This window comes from Pinus tabuliformis, chromosome 1_2 (genome assembly GCF_031772625.1).
Source record: "Pinus tabuliformis cultivar Carrire ecotype Pingquan chromosome 1_2, CPIR1, whole genome shotgun sequence".
NCBI lineage: Eukaryota > Viridiplantae > Streptophyta > Pinopsida > Pinales > Pinaceae > Pinus > Pinus tabuliformis.
The window spans coordinates 38,351,528-38,375,457 of NC_142298.1; the positions used below are offsets into that span (position 1 = coordinate 38,351,528).

At 40.6% G+C, this 23,930-nt stretch overlaps 1 protein-coding gene across 2 annotated transcripts in view; it reads left to right on the forward strand.

Moving 5' to 3' along the window:
• LOC149204295 (uncharacterized) overlaps nucleotides 1-23,930 on the forward strand; it is a 453,795-nt gene that overhangs the window by 223,780 nt on the left and 206,085 nt on the right. For both annotated transcript variants that reach the window (XM_089394680.1, XM_089394679.1), the window contains exon 6: nucleotides 14,307-14,423. In XM_089394680.1, the coding sequence (XP_089250806.1) occupies nucleotides 14,307-14,423 (117 nt within the window). The remainder of the gene's footprint in view (nucleotides 1-14,306; nucleotides 14,424-23,930) is intronic.

Sequence of the window (23,930 nt, forward strand, 5' to 3'; positions counted from 1 at the left end):
TGACAATTCAACGGCCAAGATTAAGTCCCTAATCAATGGCTAAGATTAACTTTGGCTTGATCCATGACTTTTGGACCCTTCTAACACAGTTTTATATTAATTCACATTAATATTTTATTTTCCCCAAGTTTAGATTTAGGGTAAAAATATTAATTATTTTAATATCTCCCAAATTGTTTAAAATTTGCCCAAACCATTTCTGGGTATTGGAGATCTCATGTGCTTTAGCCTCTCCACCAATTTTTGTGGCTAGAGCACATCTGAGGCTACCCCAAATCAACAATTTCTAGATGCCAAAAGGGAGTTCGACTTAGTGACCAAGAGTACTACCCTTAAGGAGGGCCGAAACTTCTCGTCATTTCTCCTAGGGTGTGATAAGCATTTTCAAAGATCAATTTCTGCTATCAAGGAGGCCGAGTCACTTTAAAGAAGGTTATGGTAATTGTGTCAAGTTCTATGTTGCAGGAAAAACCACTTTTAGTAGCATACTAGTGCTCAGGACGACCTGAAACACCGAAACGGGCTTAAAACGCTGCCGGCCGTACCAAATGGCGTTTCACGATTATGAAATGCCTTTGGCAGAGTTTCGGCGCAATAGTCCAAGTTTCAGCGGTCAGAAAGAAATTAACTTTTTTTTAAGCCTTTTTCGGCCATCCCAACTTGTGTAAAGATGGCGTGGGCCCCATCGAAAACCAATACACACTAATAAACTAATTTTTATGTGACCGTTAGCTAAATTTAATAAAAAAAATTAGAAATGGAATTCTCTAGATCTCTAGAAACCCTATGAGCCTCTTCTTTTATTTAAAATGACACTTCATTCACTCATTTGTCACACATTGTTTTGCAAGAAGAGCTTCCTATAGCAGCAACAAGGAGTTTATTTGTGTTTTGGAGCGTGGGCAGCAATGAATTTATTTATGTTTTGGAGTTTTGAATGTAAAGCCTCATCTATAAAGGTTAATTTTGGATATTTGATCATGTAATCATCTGTTGGATTTAATATAAATTTGGATTTCCTTCTAAAATGTCATTTATATGTCTCATTCTTTCTTTTCTTGCAAAATAATGTGTTATAATTTATTTAATATTGGCTATATATATATATATCGTTTCGGCCACGTTTCCATTTTCCGGGGGTCACGTTTTGGGACGTCCCCATTCCGGAAACTTCTAGATGTTTCGGCGTTTCGTGCAACTTAGGTCAAGTTCCAGCACTCAAGGACTGAGTAGCCTATGTATTTGAGGACACAATTCCTATGTATTGAGGATGCATTTATAGAGGGTTTAAATGTTGTTCAAATCTCTCTTCCTGTAGCAAAAGAGACCAACTGATATACACCTATAATCAGTCCCAGATTTGAAGACTTTCCTTGATAAGAGCTCTTCATCCTGTAGCTGTTTGATGGCTCAGTTTCTGATATAATGGATCTGATTTCCTCACCAGATTTGAGTAAGCTTCAAGTGTAATTTCCTCATCATTTTTGGCGTGTAACTTCCATTGAAGAGGGCTGTGTTAATTATTGTGCAAGAGGTCGATACCTGCATCTTAGTTGGCTAAGTTTTATCACTCCAAAAGGGCCAAACCTCATCTTATTGCGTTGCTGGTTATACACTGTTGAGAGGACTGAGTTTGATGATGAATACTCACTGTTGTAGCTGATTCAAGTTCTTGCTGGAGTTGACTGTGTGCTGGAGCCTTTGGGACAGCATATGTAAATGAAAATCAGGTTCCTCTATTTTGCCCATTGGAATGTATGTACCTTCCCAAAATTAATGTGATGACTCTTACTGTCCAGCTTGTTAAAAATGCAATTTTTATCAACAATGATGTTATTTCTGAGTATAATTAATAGACAAATTGTTTGTTGAAAGTTGGATTTCATATTTGTGCCGCTGAATATTCCTGCTCAAGACAAAACAAACAAAAATGTACACCTACAACAACATCTCTACAATTTGTTTGACGGAACTCTTCACCGAGAGGGAACATTTCTTAGTGGGGACATTATAGCTTGAGCGGAAACCAAGTCTGCAAGCGCTGTTTAGCACACGAGGGTTTCCGAGCGGATATCTCAACCCTTGCTTCGGTGGACTTCAAGTGACAGCGCAAGGAGGGAGTTCCATCTATTCCGGTTCGTACCAGTAGCAAGGAGTGCGAGTTTGTGGAGAGGCTCAACAGTACCATCGCAAGGATTGCATAGTTCTTGGAGGAGGCACATTGGGAGGTTGAGGAGTGAAGTGCTTTTGGGGTTGAGACTTGAGGTGGAGTCCGAGGAAGTATTTTGTTGGGGTTTGCAACTATTTTGGGGGAGTTTCCAGCGCTCTAGAGGAGCAGCGAACACAAAATCTGTTGCAGGTTACATCCTCTACTTGTGGAGGAGGGCCAAGCATTTGGGGTCAATTTTGTAGCGTCAAAACTAGGACAAATCCTTTCTGAGTTTTTGACAAGGACCTTAGAAATAATTTGGCAGAATTTTCTGGGCAGATTTGAGGGGTCAAACAGGGGTCCCAATTCAGCGAACAGCTAAAGGAGCTAGGGGAAATTTGGGCCGAATTTCCAAGGTCAACATTTGGCCAATTCCTTCCTGGGTTTTTGTGGGTTATTGGTGGAGAGCCTGGGGTTAAATTCCTGGAATTTTCTGAGCACCGGAGGAGGCCCTGACAACTATTATTTGCAGCCAGCAGTGTAGTTTTCACTGGGACAATGCAAAGATTATTGGGGACAGCCATATTACATGTTAGAGCAACCGATTTCATTACCTGGATATTGTTAGCTTGCCTTGAGCAAGCCCAAGTGCATGCTTTTTGATTTTACCTTTGTACCTAGTAATTCTATTAATAAAATGGCTCAACACAATGCAGTTTATGGAGATTTCTGGTTGTTTGACGCGCTGTAAATTTTTGTATGTGGTTTTACTATGTTTGCTTTGTTATCATTGTAAATTTCCATTAGGAATATTACAAAAACATCATTGTTATCAACTATGATCTCCAACCTGATCTTCCAAGTGGCAAAGTTAGATGAGTCACCCAACTTCTCATTTTCCTTGAAGTGAGAGGAAAGCATCTTGACTTGATTAGATAGGCTCCTTCAACTTTCCAAAGATGATTTCTTCAATTCTTGTCTCCTTTTGGGCTTGTCCCTCACCTTAGCTCTGATACCATGTTAAATTTCACACTGCCCTATGCTGATTCAATTACTTTAGCCCAATTCAATTCTTCAATTAGAATCTTTTAAGAATAATTAATATTTCCAATCATCAACAGTAATTGAAGATAGAACAATAAATTCGATGACAAAGGAGACAATCAACTCATCAACAAGAGATACTAGATTTTTGGTCAATGACTAGGGAAAGACTCACTATGGGGAAAACCCTTTAAAATTCTTCCTCTATTACATTGTCATAAAATGTTCAGCAGAGAGTACACTGAGCCAATACAAAATCATCCAACAAAATTAACCCAAAAACATTCAAGAATATGTACCCAACATCAATCCTAATTAGAGACAACTTCTCCTATCTATGGTCAAATGTCAATTTGTAACCCTAGAGCCCAACTGCACGGAGGAAGAGGTGTGCATGCGGTTGAGAGCTTCCAACTGCATGGATGAGCCTACATGCCTGCTGTTGTGACCAAAATTTGCCTGTGACAAACCTACAGTTGGAAACCAAAACCTTAAAACACATGTGCAAGCTTTGGGCCCAACAATCTTAGAGTTGTACAAACCAATCTTCGCAACTTAGCCTCAGACCTATGCGAACCAATCAATGAAGAAGAGAAGAATAAGATGCTTGGTGATGTCCAAATGAGCTTGAGATTACTTGTATTTATAGGCATCCAAGGGTGTCCATTTTCCTGTTAGAGCCGACTTGACCTTTTGTGCACATGTGGGATTTTCTTCAAAAGTACACTTTCCCTTATCCAAATTGAGCGCTTCAATAGTCAAAATTGGTCCTCTAGAAAATAGGAATCTAGTTCCATGGTTGGAATTTGTCACTGAGCTACCAAATTAACCGAAACTAGGTGCTGGCTAATGAGGGGTGTAAAGATGATGCTAGTGTGAAAATTCGGAAACCCGAATCCTATTGCAACAACTGGAAATAATTTTCCTAATTGCTAAATTATTTTTAACAATTTATTTACTGTGTACTACAACAAATATTGAATCAATCACATTGCAACCTACACAAATAAAACTGCGGAAGAAAGAAACATTGGAAGAAATACTAGCACACATAAAATAACGGTTATTTTTGGACCAATGTCCCCGGAAAAACCCAACTTGGGAAAACCAGTGCAAAAGCTGAGGGTTTTAATATTAAGCAACAATGAAATAATCTGAGTACAACTGGATGCCGAAACTGGCAATCCTATAGAGAAAAACTGGCAAGAAAAATCTAGTGAGGAATTTCCTCACTCCACAGGCAAATCCGGGCTCTGACCTCAGCTCAAATTGAGCCGTCCAAACTGGCTCTGCGCAGTCACTGCATCACCCTAGCGTAGTTTCTCCTGCACTTAGCTCGGAACAACTTCTCCTCAAGCCATTTGATCAACTGCTGTCTAGGAAAATGTCTCTCCTGGCCTCTGGAACCTTTGCCCAGCTTCTGGCATTGAAACTCTGCTTCTCCCCAACAATTTTGAAATTGCCTCTAGAGGCTACTGCATTGCTCTGTGTCAGCCTCACTGTGGCTTCTCTGCCTCTCTGCAAATGCACTCATCGGAATTGGAATCCTTCCTCCAGCTTCACTGTCTCTGCCCCTCTCTCACTGCTTCGATTTCTCTAGCTCTCTCTCCGGCAACTGACTATTGCTACTTTGAAAATCGATCTGCTCAAAAAATCAAACTGCTCAAGTGATTTCTCCAAGCCCCATCAACTTCTTTTTATAATCCTCTGTTGAGACTTCAACGACCAAGATTAGATCTTAATCAATGGCTAAGATTAACTTGAAGTTGATTCTTGTTGTTGATTTGGGGTAGCATCGGATGTGCTTTAGCCACGAAATTTGGTGGAGATGTTGGGGCACATGAGATCTCCAATACCCAGAAAGGGTTTGGGCAGATTCTAAAAAGATTAGGAGATATTAAAATAATTAATATTTTTAATGGAGTCCCTAAGTCTAAACTTAGGGAAAATAAAATATTAATGTGTATTGATATGAATCTGTGTTAGAGTTGTCCAAAAGACATGGATCAAGCAAGATCTAGTCTTAGTCCTTGATTAGGGACTTAATCTCGGTCGTTGAGATGTCAACAGGAAAAGTATAAGAGGAGGCTTGAGGGTCACTTGGAGAATACACCAGAGTGATTAATGATTCTATTCTGTAGAGCGGGGTTTGCTAAGAGAGATAGAATCAATGATCGGGAGAGCAGCTGAGGGGCATTGAGTACAGAGAGACAGAGAGGCATAGATAGTGCGGGGATAGTAGTAGAGTAGCAAAAGAGAGAGACGAAGGAGTAGCCAATGCTCACGCCAGGCCACGCAGAGGCAGCGAAGTGCTGCGCAGAGCACTAGAGGGGCCAGCGTAGCTGATGCAAAGGCTCAGAGAGCTGCCGCAGGGCCTCCTGGGGCTGACGCAGGCCAAGATAGGCTGACGTAGTGCCAACACTGGGCTAGGAGAGGTTGACACAGTCCAGATTGGGCAGACGCTGGGGTTTCTGGGGCATATTGGTGCTGAGTAGCTGCCGGAAGGATTATCCAGGTTTTCGGTCAGTAGATTTGTCAGAAACTGAGAGGTATAACTGTGAAGGAAATTCTTTGTGGGGTAGGCCAGTTTCAACACCCATATTGTGTTGATTTGGGGTAGCATCGGATGTGCTCTAGCCACGAAATTTGGTGGAGAGGTTGGGGCGCATGAGATCTCCAATACCCAGAAAGGGTTTGGGCAGATTCTAAACAGATGAGGAGATATTAAAATAATTAATATTTTTAATAGAGTTCCTAAGTCTAAACTTAGGGAAAATAAAATATTAATGTGTATTAATATGAATCTGTGTTAGAGTTGTCCAAAAGACATGGATCAAGCAAGATCTAATCTTAGTCCTTGATTAGGGACTTAATCTCGGTCGTGAGATGTCAACAGGAAAAGTATAAGAGGAGGCTTGGGGGTCACTTGGAGAATACACCAGAGTGATTAGTGATTCTATTCTATAGAGCGGGGTTTGCTAAGAGAGATAGAATCAGTGATCGGGAGAGCAGCTGAGGGGCATTTTGTACAGAGAGACAGAGAGGCATAGATAGTGCGGGGATAGTAGTAGAGTAGCCAAAGAGAGAGACGAAGGAGTAGCCAATGCTCACGCAAGGCCATGCAGAGGCAGCTAAGTGCTGCGCAGAGCACTAGAGGGGCCAGCGTAGCTGATGCAAAGGCTCAGAGAGTTGCCACAGGGCCTCCTGGGGCTGACGCAGGCCAAGATAGGCTGACGTAGTGCCAACGCTGGGCTACGAGAGGCTGACACAATACAGATTGGGCAGACGCTGGGGTTTCTGGGGCAGATTGGTGCTAAGTAGCTGCCGGAAGGATTATCTAGGGTTTCGGCCAGTAGATTTGTCAGAAACTGAGAGGTATAATTGTTAAGGAAATTCTTTGTGGGGTAGGCCAGTTTCGGCACCCAGATTGTGTTGATTTGGCGTAGCATCAGATGTGCTCTAGCCACGAAATTTGGTGGAGAGGTTGGGGCGCATGAGATCTCCAATACCCAGAAAGGGTTTGGGCAGATTCTAAACAGATGAGGAGATATTAAAATAATTAATATTTTTAATAGAGTTCCTAAGTCTAAACTTAGGGAAAATAAAATATTAATGTGTATTAATATGAATCTGTGTTAGAGTGGTCCAAAAGACATGGATCAAGCTAGATCTAATCTTAGCCGTTGATTAGGGACTTAATCTCGGCCGTTGAATCGTCAACTGGAAAAATATAAGAGGAGGCTTGAGGGTCACTTGGAGATTACACCAAAGTGATCAGTCATTCTATTCTCTAAAGCGAGGTTTGCTAAGAGAGATAGAATTAGTGATCTGGAGATGCAGTTGAGGGGCATTTGAGTACAGAGAGGCAGAGATAGTGCTGGGAGAGTAGCAGAGCAGTCAGAGAGAGAGATGCAGGAGCATCCAGTGCTTACACAGGGCCATGCAGAGGCAACTAAGTGCTGCGCAAAGCACCAGAGAGGCCAGCGTAACGGATGCAAAGGCTCAGATAGCTGACGCATGGTCAGCGCTAGGCTAGAAGAGACTGATGCAGTCCAGATTGGGTTGACGCTGGGGTTTCTGGGGCAGATTGGTGTTGAGTAGCTGCCAGAAGGATTATCTGGGGCTTCAGCCAGGGGATTTATCAGACACTGAGAGGCATTACTGCCAAGGAAATTCTCTGTTGGGTAGGCTAATTACGTCACCCAGATTTTACTTTGATATTGCTTAATAAGAAAACACTCAGATAGCTGCACTGGTTTTCCTGCATTGGGTTTTTCTGGGGACATTGGTCCAAACATAATGGTGTCATGTGGTGTGTTTGTTCTTGTTTCTTTTAGTTGCTAATCTGTGATATGTTGAGTATGCACTGGTGTTTATTTCTAGTATTTACTTTGTAAATAACTTGTTAAAGAAAAATTAACTAGTAGGTAGGAATAGAAAAGAAAAAGTGCATGAAGGGTTTCTAAATTAAGTAAACTTAGAAACTTCAACATGGTATCAGAGCATGATTGTAGATCGCAAGAGGACTAAAAGACATCAGTCGAGTGGAGCAATAGCAGCAAAAAATAGTTGTCCCGAGGTGACAGAAGTTGTTTCTAGCAGCGTAGAGGCCAAGGAAATGTGATGCAGAGCCAACCAGAGCCTCGCAGAAGAAGCCGGGAATTGTGCAAAGCCTCAAAGAGGCCAGCGTTGCTGATGCAAAGGGCCAGAGGGGTGACACAGGACATCCCAGGGCTGACGCAGAGGCAGCGTGAGGCAGAGAAGGGCTGACACAGTTCACAGAGAGGTAGTTGTTGGGGTCTAGAAGGCTATAGGAATATTGCAGAGTGGAGTTGGTGAGGTACTGTAGTCAGAACAGTACCTGACAGAGCAGGGATAGAGGAGTTGTTACCGAGGGTTTCTAGTCGAGGAACCTGGATCAACAGTGCAGTTGCACAAGACGATCAGAGTAGGGGGCATCTTGACAAGCGGCAGAAGGATTTCCAAGAGGGAAATTAGGACTCAGAGGGAGTCCAGAAGAGAACTTCCAGATGAGAAGTAGAGCCTCAGAGGAGTCGAACAGAGAACTTCTAGGAGGGAAGTATAGGAGCGTCATGGCACTGCACAGGGTAAGAGACCAGGATAGACTGGAGGGAGCATCGAACTTCGGAGTTTGGAAGGCCAGAATCTTATTAGTGCTTGATAGGAATCATTTCAAGAGCTTCGTCTTGAAGGTTATAGCTATCCCAGTCGACCCCAATGATAATGACGAGTACGAGGAGGTGATGGCGAGGGCCAAGTGCATTATCCTTGATGGGGTCAAGGATCATGTGGTACCACATATAGCCGAGAAGGAAACGATAGTTGAGATGTGGGAGGCTTTCAAGAACTTGTACCAGCATACTTCTATGTAGAGAAGAATGCTGCTTGAGAACCAGATGAGGTCATATCGGATGAAGAAGGGTCAATCGATTGACTCCTTCTTCGGAGGACTGAATGAGATCCGAGATCAGTTGAATGCTATAGGAGTGACACTGGATCAAGAGCTTATGGCAAGGACAGCCTTGAATGCTGTCTCAGAATAGTGGGAAGTGTTTGTCTAGAGCATCCTGGGCAGAGGGACTCTCCTACCTTGTGACGAGATGTGGGCAGCTTTTCACCAGGAAGAGATCAGACGACAGTCAAAGACAAGTAGCAGCAACAAAGGGATCAAAGTCAAGTAGGAGGAGGAGGATGTGGCCCTAGCATTTGAGGGAAAGCAGGAGAAGCGGAAGAACAAAGATCTCTGCAAGATCAAGTGCTTCCACTGTGGGGAGTTGGGTCATTATACGACCCGGTGCCTAAGGAAGAAGAATAAGGGAGAGTGTTCCGAGACTAAGGAAACGCTAGCATGGGCAGAGAAGGAAGTTTTGACAGATGATGACTGTGCCATGAGTGCATACGCACCACTTGAGCGGAAGTGGGGAGACATCGAGCTATAGTTAGGTGGACTACAAGCAATGAGGAGCAGGATCCTCGAGGTACCCAGCCTCTTGGATTAGACCTTGCTACAGGAGCCTCGATGAGGAGTAATAGGACTGGCTAGGTGGGTAGAGACTGATGCAGATGGAGCGACAGGGGGAGCTACAGTGCAGGAGTCCAGAGACAGCGTAGATCTAGCAGGTTGCAGCAGTGCGAGAGGCACAAGAGTGTTGCACCAGTGCATGAAGGCACAAAGAGGTGTGCAACGGTGCAAGATGCAGGGAGTTGTTGCAGCAACGCAAAGGTCAGAGAGAGGGAGCACTTGTCAGCGGCAGAGGGAGCTTCAACTTCAGTGGGTGTTTCTAGCCCAACAGGGAGGTCAGTTGGGAGATCAGTTTCTTACTTCTCAGTAACTGAGTTGTAGTGCAACAATGGGCAACACGATGCAGCATGATGAGAGGAGGTGCAGTGCGGATGTAGTGTTGGGAGAAAGGACCAGCAACAACACAGATGCAGAGGGAGTTGTCGTACAAATGAAACAGTGGCAGTGGTAGAACCATGGGCAGCAGTACAGGAGGCAGTAGTGCAGAGGATGTTGGGTAGGAAGGCCTAGCATCAGCACAAGTATCGATGTCGGATGATCAGAGTAATACTCAGTGAGGAGTATTGCTAGAGCACAGTCCTTGCTAAGAGGGAGTGTTGATTTGGGGTAGCATCGGATGTGCTCTAGCCATGAAATTTGGTGGAGAGGTTGGGGCACATGAGATCTACAATACCCAGAAAGGGTTTGGGTAGATTCTAAACAGATGAGGAGATATTAAAATAATTAATATTTTTAATAGAGTCCCTAAGTCTAAACTTAGGGAAAATAAAATATTAATGTGTATTAATATGAATCTGTGTTAGAGTGGTCCAAAAGACGGAAAATAAAATATTAATGTGTATTAATATGATTTTGTGTTAGAGTGGTCCAAAAGACATGGATCAAGCCAGACCTAATCTTAGCGGTTGATTAGGGACTCAATCTCGACCGTTGAATCGTCAACAGGAAAAGTATAAGAGGAGGCTTGAGGGTCACTTGGAGATTACACTAGAGTGAACAGTCATTGTATTCTCTAGAGCGGGGTTTGCTAAGAGAGATAGAATTAGTGATAGGGAGATGCAGCTGAGGGGCATTTGAGTACAAAGAGACAGAGAGGCAAAGATAGTGCTGGGAGAGCAACCGGAGAGAGAGACATGGGAGAATCCAGTGCTCGCGCAGGGCCACGGAGAGGCAACTAAGTGCTGTGCAGAGCACTAGAGAGGCCAGCGTAATTGACGCAGAGGCTCAGAGAGCTGATGTAGGGCCTCCTGGGGCTAATGCAAGGCCAGCGCTGGGCTAGGAGAGGCTGACGCAGTCTAGATTGGGTTGACGCTGGGGTTTCTGGGGCAAATTGGTGCTGAGTAGCTGCCGAAAGAATTATCCGGGGTTTCAGCCAGGAGATTTGTCAGAAACTGAGAGGCATTACTGCCAAGGAAATTCTCTGTTGGGTAGGCCAGTTACGGCACCCAGATTGTACTCTGATATTGCTTAATAAGAAAACCCTCAAATAGCTGCACCAGGTTTCCCGCATAGGGTTTTTCCGAGGACATTGTTCCAAAAATAATGGTGTCATGTGGTGTGTTTGTTCTTGTTTCTTTTAGTTGCTGATCTGTAATATGTTGAGCATGCACTGGTGTTTATTTTCAGTTTTTACTTTGTAAATAACTTGTTAAAGAAAAATTAACAAGTAGGTAGGAATAAATCAGAAAAAGGGCATGAAGGGTTTCTAAATTAAGTAAACTTAGAAACTTCAACAGATTGTACTCTGATATTGCTTAATAAGAAAACCCTCAGATCGCTGCACCGGTTTTCTCGCATTGGGTTTTTCTGGGGACATTAGTCCAAAAATAATGGTGTCATATGGTGTGTTTGTTCTTGTTTCTTTTAGTTGCTGATCTGTAATATGTTGAGCATGCACTAGTGTTTATTTTTAGTATTTACATTGTAAATAACTTGTTAAGGAAAAATAACAAGTAGGTAGGAATAAATCAGATAAAGTGCATGGAGGGTTTATAACTGAGTAAATTTAGAAACTTCAACACATGTGAGTTTCTAGAACATTCACACCATAACTTAATTAATTTTGATTAATCAGTCATATTCCCTAAGTTTAGACTTAGGAAATATTTAAAAACTGACTAATAATCTAATCAAGTCATTTTTAGGCAGAATTTCCAAAAATGATTTTTAGGTTTTGGAGATCTCATGCATTCTAGCCTCTCCACAAAATTTCAAGGCTAGAACATATCCGATGCTACAAAAATTAATAGCTAGGATTTTTGCCATGTGCTAATTTTTGTCCTAGCCATCTTTTTCTTTCATTGTGGCTTTCTTTGATTTTATCTTTCTTTTAGTTACATCAACCTCTAGGGCAAAGTTTTTTGGCCCAAACTCAAGGGTGAGAATGAGAGGTTTCCAATCCCCATTACCAATGACTAGCAGCTCAAAGAATGGATATGGAATAGAGGGAATGATGGGAAGTGGTAAATTGAATATCATGGACATACTACTTCAATCAAAGTCTTTCGAGTGGTGTCCTTCATATAACTCTAAGGCCTTAGAGGTGTTGATTTGGGGTAGCATCGGATGTGCTTTAGGCCTCAACGTTTGCAGGGAGGCTTGGGCACATGTATTCCAAAGAACTCAGAAAGTGTTTTGGGAAATTCCACCCAGAAACGATTTTATTAAAATAATTAATATTTTTTAATGGGACCCTAAGTCTAAACTTAGGCAATTAAAAATATTAATGGGTATTAATCTAATTGTGGGTGTAACTTCTAGAAGAAGACGGAGATCAAGCCAAAATGATCTGAGCTTTGATTAGGAGTTAATCTAGGCCGTTGGTTGTCCAACATAAAGATATAAGAAGAGGCTTGAGGGTCATATTGAAAACACACCGAGAGATCAAGAGATCGAATTTCTGAAGTGAGAAGTTCTCAGGACGAAATTTTGATCGAGTACATTTCTTTTGCAGTGAGGGACAAGGATAGTTAGGTTGGAGTATCTTCTCCATAGCCCAGGATATGCAACATAGAGAGGCAGAGAGACACCAGAGGGGTTGACGCTAGGCCAGAAGGGCCCATGCAGAGCTGACACAGAGCCAAAAGGGCTCACGCAGAGGCAGCTCAGTCACCCACGCAGAAGTCCGAGTTTTGTAGAGGAGCTGACATTTTTGAGCCAGGGGCGTTAGAAACTGATACAGAAGGCAAGACGTTTCCCAGTTGAGCTGACGCAGAGCCTTAGAGAGCACCACACAGGCCCATGCAGTTACTGCGTAGGGCAGCACACTTGTAGCCGAGGATAGTTGGTTCAGTTGCCGGAACAAGCGGCATTCGCTGGGTAGAGTGAGGAAATCTCACAATTTTTCTGTGCCAGTTGTATTTCTTTGCAACTGGATTGTCTGGTGGGAATCTAGAGTTGTATTCAGAAACTACTGCTTAATAATAGAAAACCCTCAGAGTTGCTGCCCCTGTTTTCCCGCATTGGGTTTTTCCGGGGACATTTGTCCAAAAATAATGGTGTCTATTGTGTTGTATTTTCTTTCTTGCTCAGTCTCTTATTTCCGCATAATATTTAATTAAGTGAAGGCTGCAGTGTATGTATTACGATATTTTCCGTAAGAAACTGCAAGTAATTTGTTTAAAGGAATTTTACAATTAGGAGTAATATCATTGGTTGCTACAATAGAGATTCTTGTTGAGGATTTTTCACAAGAGAAGGTCCCATTGGACTAGGATGAAAGACTAACCTCCCAAGTGAAGTGAGGGAACAAGAATATAGTGAAAATCGGTCAATCATCTGGATCACCTCTTGATTCATATTAGTATTCCCCAAAACATAAGCTAAAGAACATGATTACAAAATGGTTAAAGTACCTGCCAATGGATGACCTACCTTGCTTCAAGCAGGAATGCCGGATGGGAGAAAGAAATCCGACTGGAGCAATATGTGGAGGATCTATGGCATTGTGTCATGTGCTGATTAATAGGGATGTTGGCTGTCTGGTTGTCTAAGGACGAGAAGAATTCTCCTATGGGTTACCCACTTTTTGGTGGGTAACAGGGCCACAAGGAGACAATGCAAGACTAAATGAACACTTTGTAGGACTGAAACTAAAAACTGCATTACTGCTAGCAGAAGTCATGGTCAGTGGGTCATTGGGAAAGGATTGCAGGTATCAGCAATACTACAGGTTAATCTGTGGCTACCACAAATCTGATCCACTGTAGGATTTCTTGCTTGAAATCTGCAGTAGTAGGTCTGAAAACACTGTTGTAACATTGTTGAGAGTTTGTGATATTGGAACATTGAATTTGCATCTCTGTAAGTTGCCAAAGAAGCACAATGAACAATAGAAAAATTGTGGAAAATAGCAGAAAAAGATGGAAACTAATAGAGAAACTCTAGCAATAAGTCTTATCTGCATGTTTGCGATCTTAAATAGTAGCATCACTTGCACAACGTATAAAAATAAGAGTTTGAGGAGTATTTGGGGGAGGAAAAACCATGATGAAAAGGGAATTGCAGAATTTCAAACTGCCCCAAATATAGGTTTTGATGCCAACTGATAATGATCACAATTAGGCAGCAATGCACACATACACAAGAAATGAAGGATACAAGTACAATGGATATTGCTGCAATTGTGCATGGTATACACTCTATATTCCATATGTTTTTGTGTGTGTGTATAAATAGGTTCAAAATTATGGTAGGTGGAGGTAGGTGAAGAGTTGGGTAGATTGTTAGGTGAATGATCATCTTTGAAACTTTGTCCAAGTCACCTATGAAATATTTACAATGATGTTTGCAGCACTGTTTTATATGTCCTCATTTGTATGTTCTCTTTGTTAAAATGTTGAGAATATAATAATGGATGTTTTTCAGTTTTTGTTTTGATTGTCAGCAAATCTGAAGTTTGAATGAGTTGTATGAAACAAGAATCAGCTGCTTGTATGAATGCATGATGCTTTGTACAAACTTTAAAAAATACTGAACTATGTGGCTGTGTTGGAGCTTTATACTGTTCAAGCATCTAGGGAAATGAATCATTGTCTATGTTTTCACTACTAAATAGTGGATTTTTTTCAGGACAAAATTGAGTCTGCAACAGATGTTTTGAAGGCAATTTTAAAGCCAATAACTAAGGTGGATGAAGAGATTGCTTGGCCTCCAAAGGACCCAGAAAGTATGAATTTGTTGCGCAAGGTATCTAAGATAAGATAGATACGATAATTTTATTAATGCCACAAATGTAAAAAGGTCAATGGGACTTGAGAGTCAAAACTAGAGTCCAGCAGAGACATGCAGGAGCACCAAAGCACCTCCTAAAAGCTAAAAGCTAGTCATAAAATTAAAGAATGCTTGAGAGTAAAATGCACATTTCTGCAAATAAGGTAATTATAATCTTTGATGCTTTTGGCTTGAACTTTTCTGGTTCAGTTGTTGCAGATGCTTAGTGAAATCATCAACAAAGTTGCAGGGAAAAATTACCTGTAATTGAGAGTGACTGATTTCTATAGTTGTTTTCATAGCTTAGGACATTTGATGTTATCCTGGAATATGCTGGCTCTCTTATAGCTATATCTTTTTGAATTTCTTTTGCGTTTATCAGTTCTCAGAGTTGGCTTATGTATTGGAAATTATCTGTTTCTTTATTAAATTCCAACATTTCTATAGTAAATATATCCCATTTAAGGGTCGTCCCGTCGATCTGGGTCACTAGTTGAGACATTTTAGAGGTGCAATTGTTGTTATAAGTTAATCTGAGTCTGACTTATTGCAGGTTGCTAAGCTATTCATTGTTATATGAGACTGGAAACATAAAATATATTTGCTAGTATAAATATTCACGAGACAAATCAAGAGAGTTAGGATAATCATCTTTTTATAAAATGTGATGTGCTTCCACATGAAGGAATAGGACAGCTTGATAACTAAATAATTGTGAAAGAAATTTAACTCTGATCTTTTCTATGATATTAAGTTTTTGTAAGGGTAAACATTAAAAAAAGACTGTTAAAATCACATATACATTATAAACATTTGTCGTAATTCAAAACTATGAATCATTACTATGCCCAACAAAAATCAGAGTACTCTTTAGTGCTTGTATGTCATATGTTTGTTAATTTCTTTTTGAGTCTCAATGATATTGGTGCTTGAGAGGCTGTAGTACCACAACCCATTTCTTCTTGTTTCGAAAAGTTCTTTATTCTTATAGCTGCTGCATCTCTGAGATAAAGAGAGTGGGAAAAGACCGAGAGATCAGATCTTCAGGAGAATAAGAGAGATCATTTTAGTGTCCTTTAATTACAAAAGGTGGACAATGCAATGTAATTGCCAGTGGGGCAGTTTGGTATTTGGTGCAATATTCTATTTGGAATCGGGAGGTTTCAGGCTTCTTATATTTGCAAAACTTCCACAGTTCCAAGTCCACTGTTTGAGTAAGAAGGGTATTTTCTTCTGGCATTATTTTTGGGACCTTGTGGTGTACTTTTAGAATATTCTTTCTTTTCTTCAAATTTTATAGCAAGTCAAAGGTTTCCAAGTCTGAATTTTTTTTATTTGACTTGCTTACTCCAAGTTAGAATTATTTATTAAATTTTATTTGACTTGGGTAAATCAAAAATTGATCTAGATTTTTGATTGTTTTCCCTAAAAATTTAAGATAGATCAATTCTTTTAAACTTGAGTGCTTAGGGTTTAGTTTTTCATAGCTCCATTATATACACTTGTCAGAACTTAGAATTTTCATCTTACTCAACATTAAATGTGTGATAATGGATCTGAAATCTAAATGCAAATCTGAAATTTTTTGGTAATGTCCAAATGTTCTGGTTCATATATATTCTAAGTGGTATTAATTAATGCATGGAGTTTGAAATGAGTTTACGAAGGCATTGGTCAAATTTTGGTCTTGATCCATCAAAATTTCTGGGTCGATTTCTCTTATCATATTCAATAATATCTAACTAAATCGCATGAAACAAAATTGGGTGAGTCTTGTGGATGCGTATTGAATTCCAATGATTCTTCATTCCAACATTTATTTCATACTGTCTTGGAAGACGCATTCAAGGTGAAATGATTTCTTGTGGCATTGGTTAGGTATTGAATTCTGTAAAATCTTTTGGGACATCAAATTGCTGGGAGTAACTATGATTAGTTAATGATGGCGTTACATAAAGAGGAAAAATTTGTGGGTATTTTCTTGTTGGTGTAAATTTAAGATGTCCCACATTGAAGCACTCATTAACTTGACTGAACAGTTGGTAATGATGCGACCCTGATGAAATACAACCGCACTGAAAATGATTATGTCGGGAGGCACAATACACAACATATATCTGTGGTCATGCTTAGTTTCTTGGTTTTGGTCTTGGGATTTTATTTACTGTTTGCATGCAAGTGTGGAATAATCATTTCATCAATTTTCACTTATGGTATGGGGGACTTCAAGGTTCATAAACATTGAAATTTGCATATTTGTTGACAAATTTGAAGTGATTCTGGCACTATTTGGAATATTTTCTGGGGTTTATTGGGTGTTGGAACAAACTCACAAAATGTCATTAAAATTCTAGAATAAATCACCTTTTGGGATAGCTTATTTAGATGTAAATTCGTGTATGTGTATGGATTCCTTATTTTGAAGCAATGTTAATATGTACCAAGTTTCACCACTCAAGTATCCTGCTTTTCTCGTTATATCTATCTTAACAATTCACCTTTTGAAGAAAATTGGAATCCCAATACATAATTATGCTAATTTCATGAAGATTTTTCCCAGCTTACTTTAAATGGTTCATTACATGTTTAGTAGGCTATATTAAAATTCTGCTAAAATATGATCAAATTTGGCATTATGGAACTCTCAAGCATTTATTTTTGTTTCAATGAGTTCAGATTGATGTGCATTGACATTCACGATCATATCATATAAGCATCAAATATTTGTTGATCATTGCCGACTGTTGGGGTATAAACATTGTCTTTGGGAAAGTTCCGTGTTACTAAAACTTTTAGGGTTTGCACCCCAACGTAAGGAATGGAAAAAGGCTATGGTTGATGAATACAATTCAATTATTGGAAATGGCACTTGGAAACTTATATGTTTTCCTCCATATGTGAAACCCGATGGATGCAAATGGGTTTATAGATTTAAAGTACAAGTTAGATAGAATGATTGATAAATACAAAGCAAGAGTAGTAGCTAAGAGTTTTGCTTGGAAACAAGGAATTAATTATGAAGAAACTTTTGCATCTACAACAAAGTGGGATACTATAAGGATGGCCATTGCTTCAATAACTCAAAATGGATGTTAAAAGTTCCTTCCTCGATGGTGGTTTGCAGGAAGAAGTCTATACAACTGAGTTTTTGAACTTGAAGGACAAGAACATAAAGTTTGCAAATTGATTAAATCATCATATGATTTAAAGCAAACTCCTAAATCTTGGTATGCAAAGATAGATAAATGCATTTGCAAATTGGGTTTTCAAATAAGTGAATCCGATGATAATTTGTATGTGTTTATAGCATAAAAATGGTCGTGGGAATAATGTACGTTGATGACTTGATTATCACTGGGAATAATGATGATCATATTACATGAGTTAAGCAAGAACTGTAGGCTGGATTTAAACTGTTTGAGTTGGGATTACTTCACTAATATGTTGGAGTTAAAGTATTGTAGAAATCTAATAACTCTTTTATTAGTCAATGCAAGTGTGCATCTTAACTATTGAAGGAATTTGAAGATTGCAAATCTGTTCTTTACCTTGATGGAGAAAAATTCAGAACTTTCAAAATGGGAAGAAGAGGAATTGGTAAACAATACTAGCTATAAATAGTTGATTGACAACTTGATTTATTTGACAACCATTCACATTGTTAGAAATTGTAACTAGGTTCACTCTTCATAATTGCATGAACAATTCATTGTGAAAATTTCTGAATCGAACAAGTTAGAAGTCCTACTGCAGATTCCAGAAAATTGATTTATATCACCTACTTGTATTCTTCATTTAACAAGTTATTTTTAGAAATGTTCAGAAAATATTAATGTAAATACACTGCAGCCTACACCACTATATAGATCAAGTACTTAAAAATAAATGAGATAATCACGCAAAGGACACACTTATTTTTGGACTAAACGTCCTTGGAATAACCCAATGTGGGAAAACTGGTGTAGCAACTATGAGGGTTTTGTATTATTAAGGAGAAGTTCTGAATACAAATTCTAGTTGCCCTCTTGGCAAATCAATGACAGAGAAATACAATGGTAGAGAACTTGAGTGAGTTTTACCTCACTTCACCCGACAAAATCCGACTGATCCGGCAACAAAATTGGCGAGCCCCGGCTACAACTGCGTTGCCCCTTCACAGTAATTGCGTGGGCATGCGTGGAGCTCTCTGAGGCTATGCGTCAACTTTCTTGGTTGTTTTGACAGTTTCCAGCAGCTCCCCGACTTTCTACGTGGAAGGCAGCTCTTCCTCTGTGTTGGCCCTCCTAGCTCTGCGTCAAGGTTGCGTTGGCCCAGAATGGCCTAGCGTCAGCTCTCTCGGCTACTGCGCTGCCTCCACAAGTTTCTCTCCGCCTCTTTGTCTGTGTTCCCGAACTATCACTGCCCCTCAACTACAAAATCTCCCCAATCGATTTCCTCCTGAGAACTTCTCACCTCAAAAAATCGATTTCCTCAATCTCTCTGTTTGTCTTCTCCAACTGACCCCAAGCCTCCATTTATACTTTTCCTTTTGAGAAATCAACGACCGAGATTAAGTCTCTAAACAATGGCTAAGATTAAATTAGACTTGATCCTTGTCTCTAGAAGCTTCTTTTCACCCATATTTTCATTAATACCCATTAATATTTTAATTTTCCTAAGTTTAGATTTAGGAACCCCATTAAAATTATTAATTGTTTTAATAAAAAACAATTCGGGTGGAATTTCACCAAACGATTTTTGGGTCTTGGAGATCTCATGTGTTCTAGCCCCTCCACAAAATTTCGGAGCTAGAGCACATCCGATGCTACCCAAAAATCAACATTCCTTCTTAGCGAGGAATGTGTTTTAGCAATACTTCCCAGTAGAAGTATCACACTGATCCATGACATCGGTACTTTGTGCTGCTGATGCTCGACTTACTACCCCTCATCCACCGTGCTGTTGCAATCTGCACTGCTGCCTATGACACTACCACTGCTACATTTGCACTGCAGCTCCCTCTCAATACGCTGCATCATGCTGGCCATAGCACTGCCACTGCTAACTGCTGCATTACAACTCAGTTGCTAAGAAGTAAGCAACTGAAAAGCCACCCAAAAGCTGACATGTTGGTCAGTTTGGATGCCCTGTGATGCTAAAGCTATCTCTGCTGCTAATCTGTGCTGACCCACTGATGTTATTGCGCTGCTGTTGTATCTTCTCTGTGCCTCCCGCACTGCTGCAACACTCCACTACGCTGCTTCAAACTTTGGCACTCTAGCTCTGCCACTGTTGCTCCATCATCCCTCGCACCAACTGCCTCCCGTCATTATGCTACTGTTATTAAGGGCTCCCATAGCCGTTTGTGATCCAAGAGTTTGGGCACCTCAAGGATTCTGCCCTATCATGTAGTCCTCCTGACTACAGCTCAATATCGCCCCACCTCTTCTCTAGAGGTGCATGAGCACTCATGGCGCAATCATCATCATCACCCTCTTTGTCAGCTTGCGCTGGAGCAGCCTTTGAGTCAAACTTCTCTTCTTTGCCCTTCTTCCGAGGGCACTGCGTGGCAAAATGACCCATTTCTCCACATCTGAAGCATTTGACTTTGGATATGTCCTTTTTCTTTCTTTTCTCTTGCCCTTGCTATCCCGTTGATGCGAGAGCTGCATCCTCCTCTTCCTCCTTCTTGACTCTAATCCCTTCGCTGCTTCTTCCTGCCTTGGTCAACCGTCTGATCTCTTCCTGTCGAAGAGCTGCCCACATCTCCTCCCAACTGAGAAGAGAAGCCTTGCCCAGGATGCTTTGGACTAAGCTTTCCCAATCTTCTATGACTGCATTTAGGGCAGTCCTGACCATAAATTCAGGATCTGGTGTAGCCCCTACGGAAGTTATTTGGTCACGGATCCCTTGCAATCTGAGAAAGAAGGGATCGATTTCTTGTCCCTTTTGCATCTGAAACTATCTCAGCTGACTCTCAAGTAACATCTTCCGCTGAATGGAAGTTCCCTCGTACAATGTGGTCAAGGCCTCCCACATTTCCCTTGCTGTGCCTTTCTCAGCAATATGTGGTATCACATGATCTTTGACCCCGTCCAAGATCATGCACTTTGCTTAAGCCTGATCCTCATACTTTTTGAGAGGATCAGCATCAACTGGAACAACAACCGTCTTCAAGGCATAATCCTTGATGCGATTTTTATCCAAAACTTCTAGGATCCTTGTATTGATTTGGGGTAGCATTGGATGTGCTCTAGCCACGAAATTTGGTGGAGAGGTTGGGGCACATGAGATCTCCAATACCCAGAAAGGGTTTAGGCAGATTCTAAACAGATCAGGAGATATTAAAATAATTAATATTTTTAATGGAGTCCCTAAATATAAACTTAGGGAAAATAAAATATTAATGTGTATTAATATGAATCTGTGTTAGAATGGTCCAAAAGACATGGATCAAGCCAGATCTAATCTTAGCCATTGATTAGGGACTTGTTAAATTTAGGTATGTTCTATGCTTAGAGCAATTTATTTCAATTTTCACATTTAGCTCAATATCTTTTCCAGATTAGCAATCACATCAGCATTAAAGTAAACTGCAAATAGAACATAAACATAAATCGCAGAGGACAAGCCAAGACAAGAGGACACAAGATGTGGCGTTAGCCAGGGACAAACCCCACAATGTGTGGAAACCCTTGATCAATTCTTCTTTTATGTTCTTCAAAGTTCAGTAGAGAAAGTGAGAGAGATAGTACATTTACAATAAAAGTCAACACTTTGACTTTTGATATTTGCAGAGATCAGTTGAAGACATATTGCTTCAACTGATTCTCTAAGGTGACTCCTTCACCTATCATAGTGCTGCATCTCGTCTATTTGCTGCACCTTATCGTGTAGTACCATTATGTTGCCCATACATCATGTTGCCCATGATCTACATCATGTTGTCCATACATCATGCTGCCCATGATCATCATGCTTCATGCTGCCCATGATCTCATCTATCATGCTGCCCATTCATCATCATGCAGTCTCATAGATCATGTTGATAGACATATATATGATGATTATTTATAATTAACGTGATCCTTGTCACTGTTCTTTGAAACATGATGAGACTGCCGTATACCAAGGATCTCTTGACCGTCATTGAAATCTATTTCATTATCAGAGTTATGCCAGGACTGTAACTTCTAACATAGTCTTCATAGAGCCGAGAGAATAGATCTATCATGCTGTTCATTGTGCTGCTACAGGTATGCCACCGAGGTTTATATACCAAGACAATATCACTGTTGTTCATTGTGTTAGGGCTGCGTAATAGTGACACCTTCATACTGCGTAAGGTATTCCTTTTGGCAGCTACATGCCTCCCTTTTAACTGCGGCCATATCTTTTTGACTTACTGCGAATTTACCCTCATGTATTGTGACTAAGGGCAATTTTAAATGCTACAGTTATGACCTGCATATAAATGATTCCATGGACTACGTATAAATATTCTCCATGATCTGCGTATAAGTGTCCCTCATACCAGTGTATTAGAGTTTCTATGACTGCGTTAAGGTGTCATCATTGACTGTGTATCTGCTCCTCTCATTGACTGCGTTAAAGTGTTTCTATGACTAGCGTATAACATCCTTTGAGAACAACATATATCATCCTTTATGAACAACGTATATGATCCTCTTTGAACAACGTATTTGTACAGCATATAAAAGCATCCATTGACTTCGTTTAGGGCTGCTTAGAAGAACGTATTAGGGCCTCCATATCTGCGTAGAATCCTCATCATGAACTGTGTATAGGTTTCCATGAACAGTGTAAGGATTTCTTCTCTTACTGCGACTAGGAGACTCCATTACAGGACTGCGTTCAGATGTGTTAGGGCTTCTTGAACAGCATGTAGGCTAGGGCATCATACTTGGCTTTTCTTATGTGTCTCTCCTTCACCAAAAACCAAAGACATGGAGAGGAGATCACATATGAAGTGTGTCCAAATGACTTCAAATTCTCTTTTATTTATACTAAAACGTAGATGATGAATAGGCATGTCTATTGGGCTTCTGAGCCTATTCAAATTGCTGGTTAGCTTAATAATAATTCCATAATCAAAATAAATTCATATCTCCATAAATACTTATCGGAATCAGATGATCTTTAGATCAATCCTACACCTCTCGACAAGAGGGATCCAATAGAAATATCAGCTGCCATAAATAAGCTGACCGACATGGAGTTTGGCCCTAGATGTCAATTTTAACAGGACTTAATCTCGGCCGTTGAGATGTCAACAAAAAAAGTATAAGAGGAGGCTTGAGGGGAACTTGGAGAACACACTGAGGGAGACCAGTCAGTTCAATTTCTGGAGCGGGGTTTGCTGAGAAATTGAACCAGTGGTCTGGAGAGTAGTCAGGAGGCAGCAAGTACGGAACAAAGAGACAGGAGATCAGCGTAGAAGAGGCAGACACAAAACCAGAGGAAGCCATGCAGAGGCAGCAGAGATTGTGCAGAGCCAAAAGGGCATGCGTCATCCATGCAAAGGCTGCAGGAGTGACGCAGAAGCCCAGGGAGGCTGCGCAGAGCCTCAGTGGGCTGACGCAGAGGATTTCAAGCTGTAGTAGAGGTCAGTAGGGCCTACGCTGGGTTTAGGAAAGCACTGGAAGTTTGTCTATCTGTGGGTAAGCCAGTTTGGCAACTTGTTGTACAAGAAAATTGTTGAATAATATAATCCTCCCTTGTTGCACTGGTTTTCCCACATTGGGTTTTTCCGGGGACATTAGTCCAAAATAACTATGTCAATGTGTGCATATTTTTGTTTCTGCATTACGATGTGATATCTGCAGTTGTATTTATTTTAATGTTTGTTGAAGTAATTTCATGAATAACTTATGATGAAATAAGTAGGAAGAGTAAATCAGTTGCTGCAGTGATAGAATTTTCACATGCTATCAGAGCAAGTAATTAGTGACAGAAAGGGAAAATCAGTTATGGGTCAAGACCATGATGCAGAGGCATCCACCTCAGGGGACTCACACAGATTTTTAGAAGATTGCACAAGCGAGATAGATTTCGATTTCTCTATGTTGGCTTCCAGGTTGGAAGAAGTGGTGTGCATGACTAGTGTTGCATCATCAGAAGTATGGTATATAGACAGTAGAGCCTCGTGGCATATGACGGGAATTAGGGAGTGTTTCTTAGAATATCGAGAAGAGAAGATGAACTTTCAGATCACCATGGAAAACAAGGCAAAATGTAATCTAGTAGGAAAGAGTACCATAGTTTTTTAGACAGAATCGAGAGCGGTTCCGTGCCACAAATGTGCTGCGTGTGCCAGGATTGGGGATGAACTTACTTTCTGTGTCACAACTACAAGGCAAGCGCTATGACGTCTACTTCATCAAGGAAAAGGTATACGTCAAACACCCGAGTTGGAAAAAGAAAGTGCAGATCGGGATCAAAAGTAATCGGTTGTACAGATTACAACTAGAATCTCCAATGGCA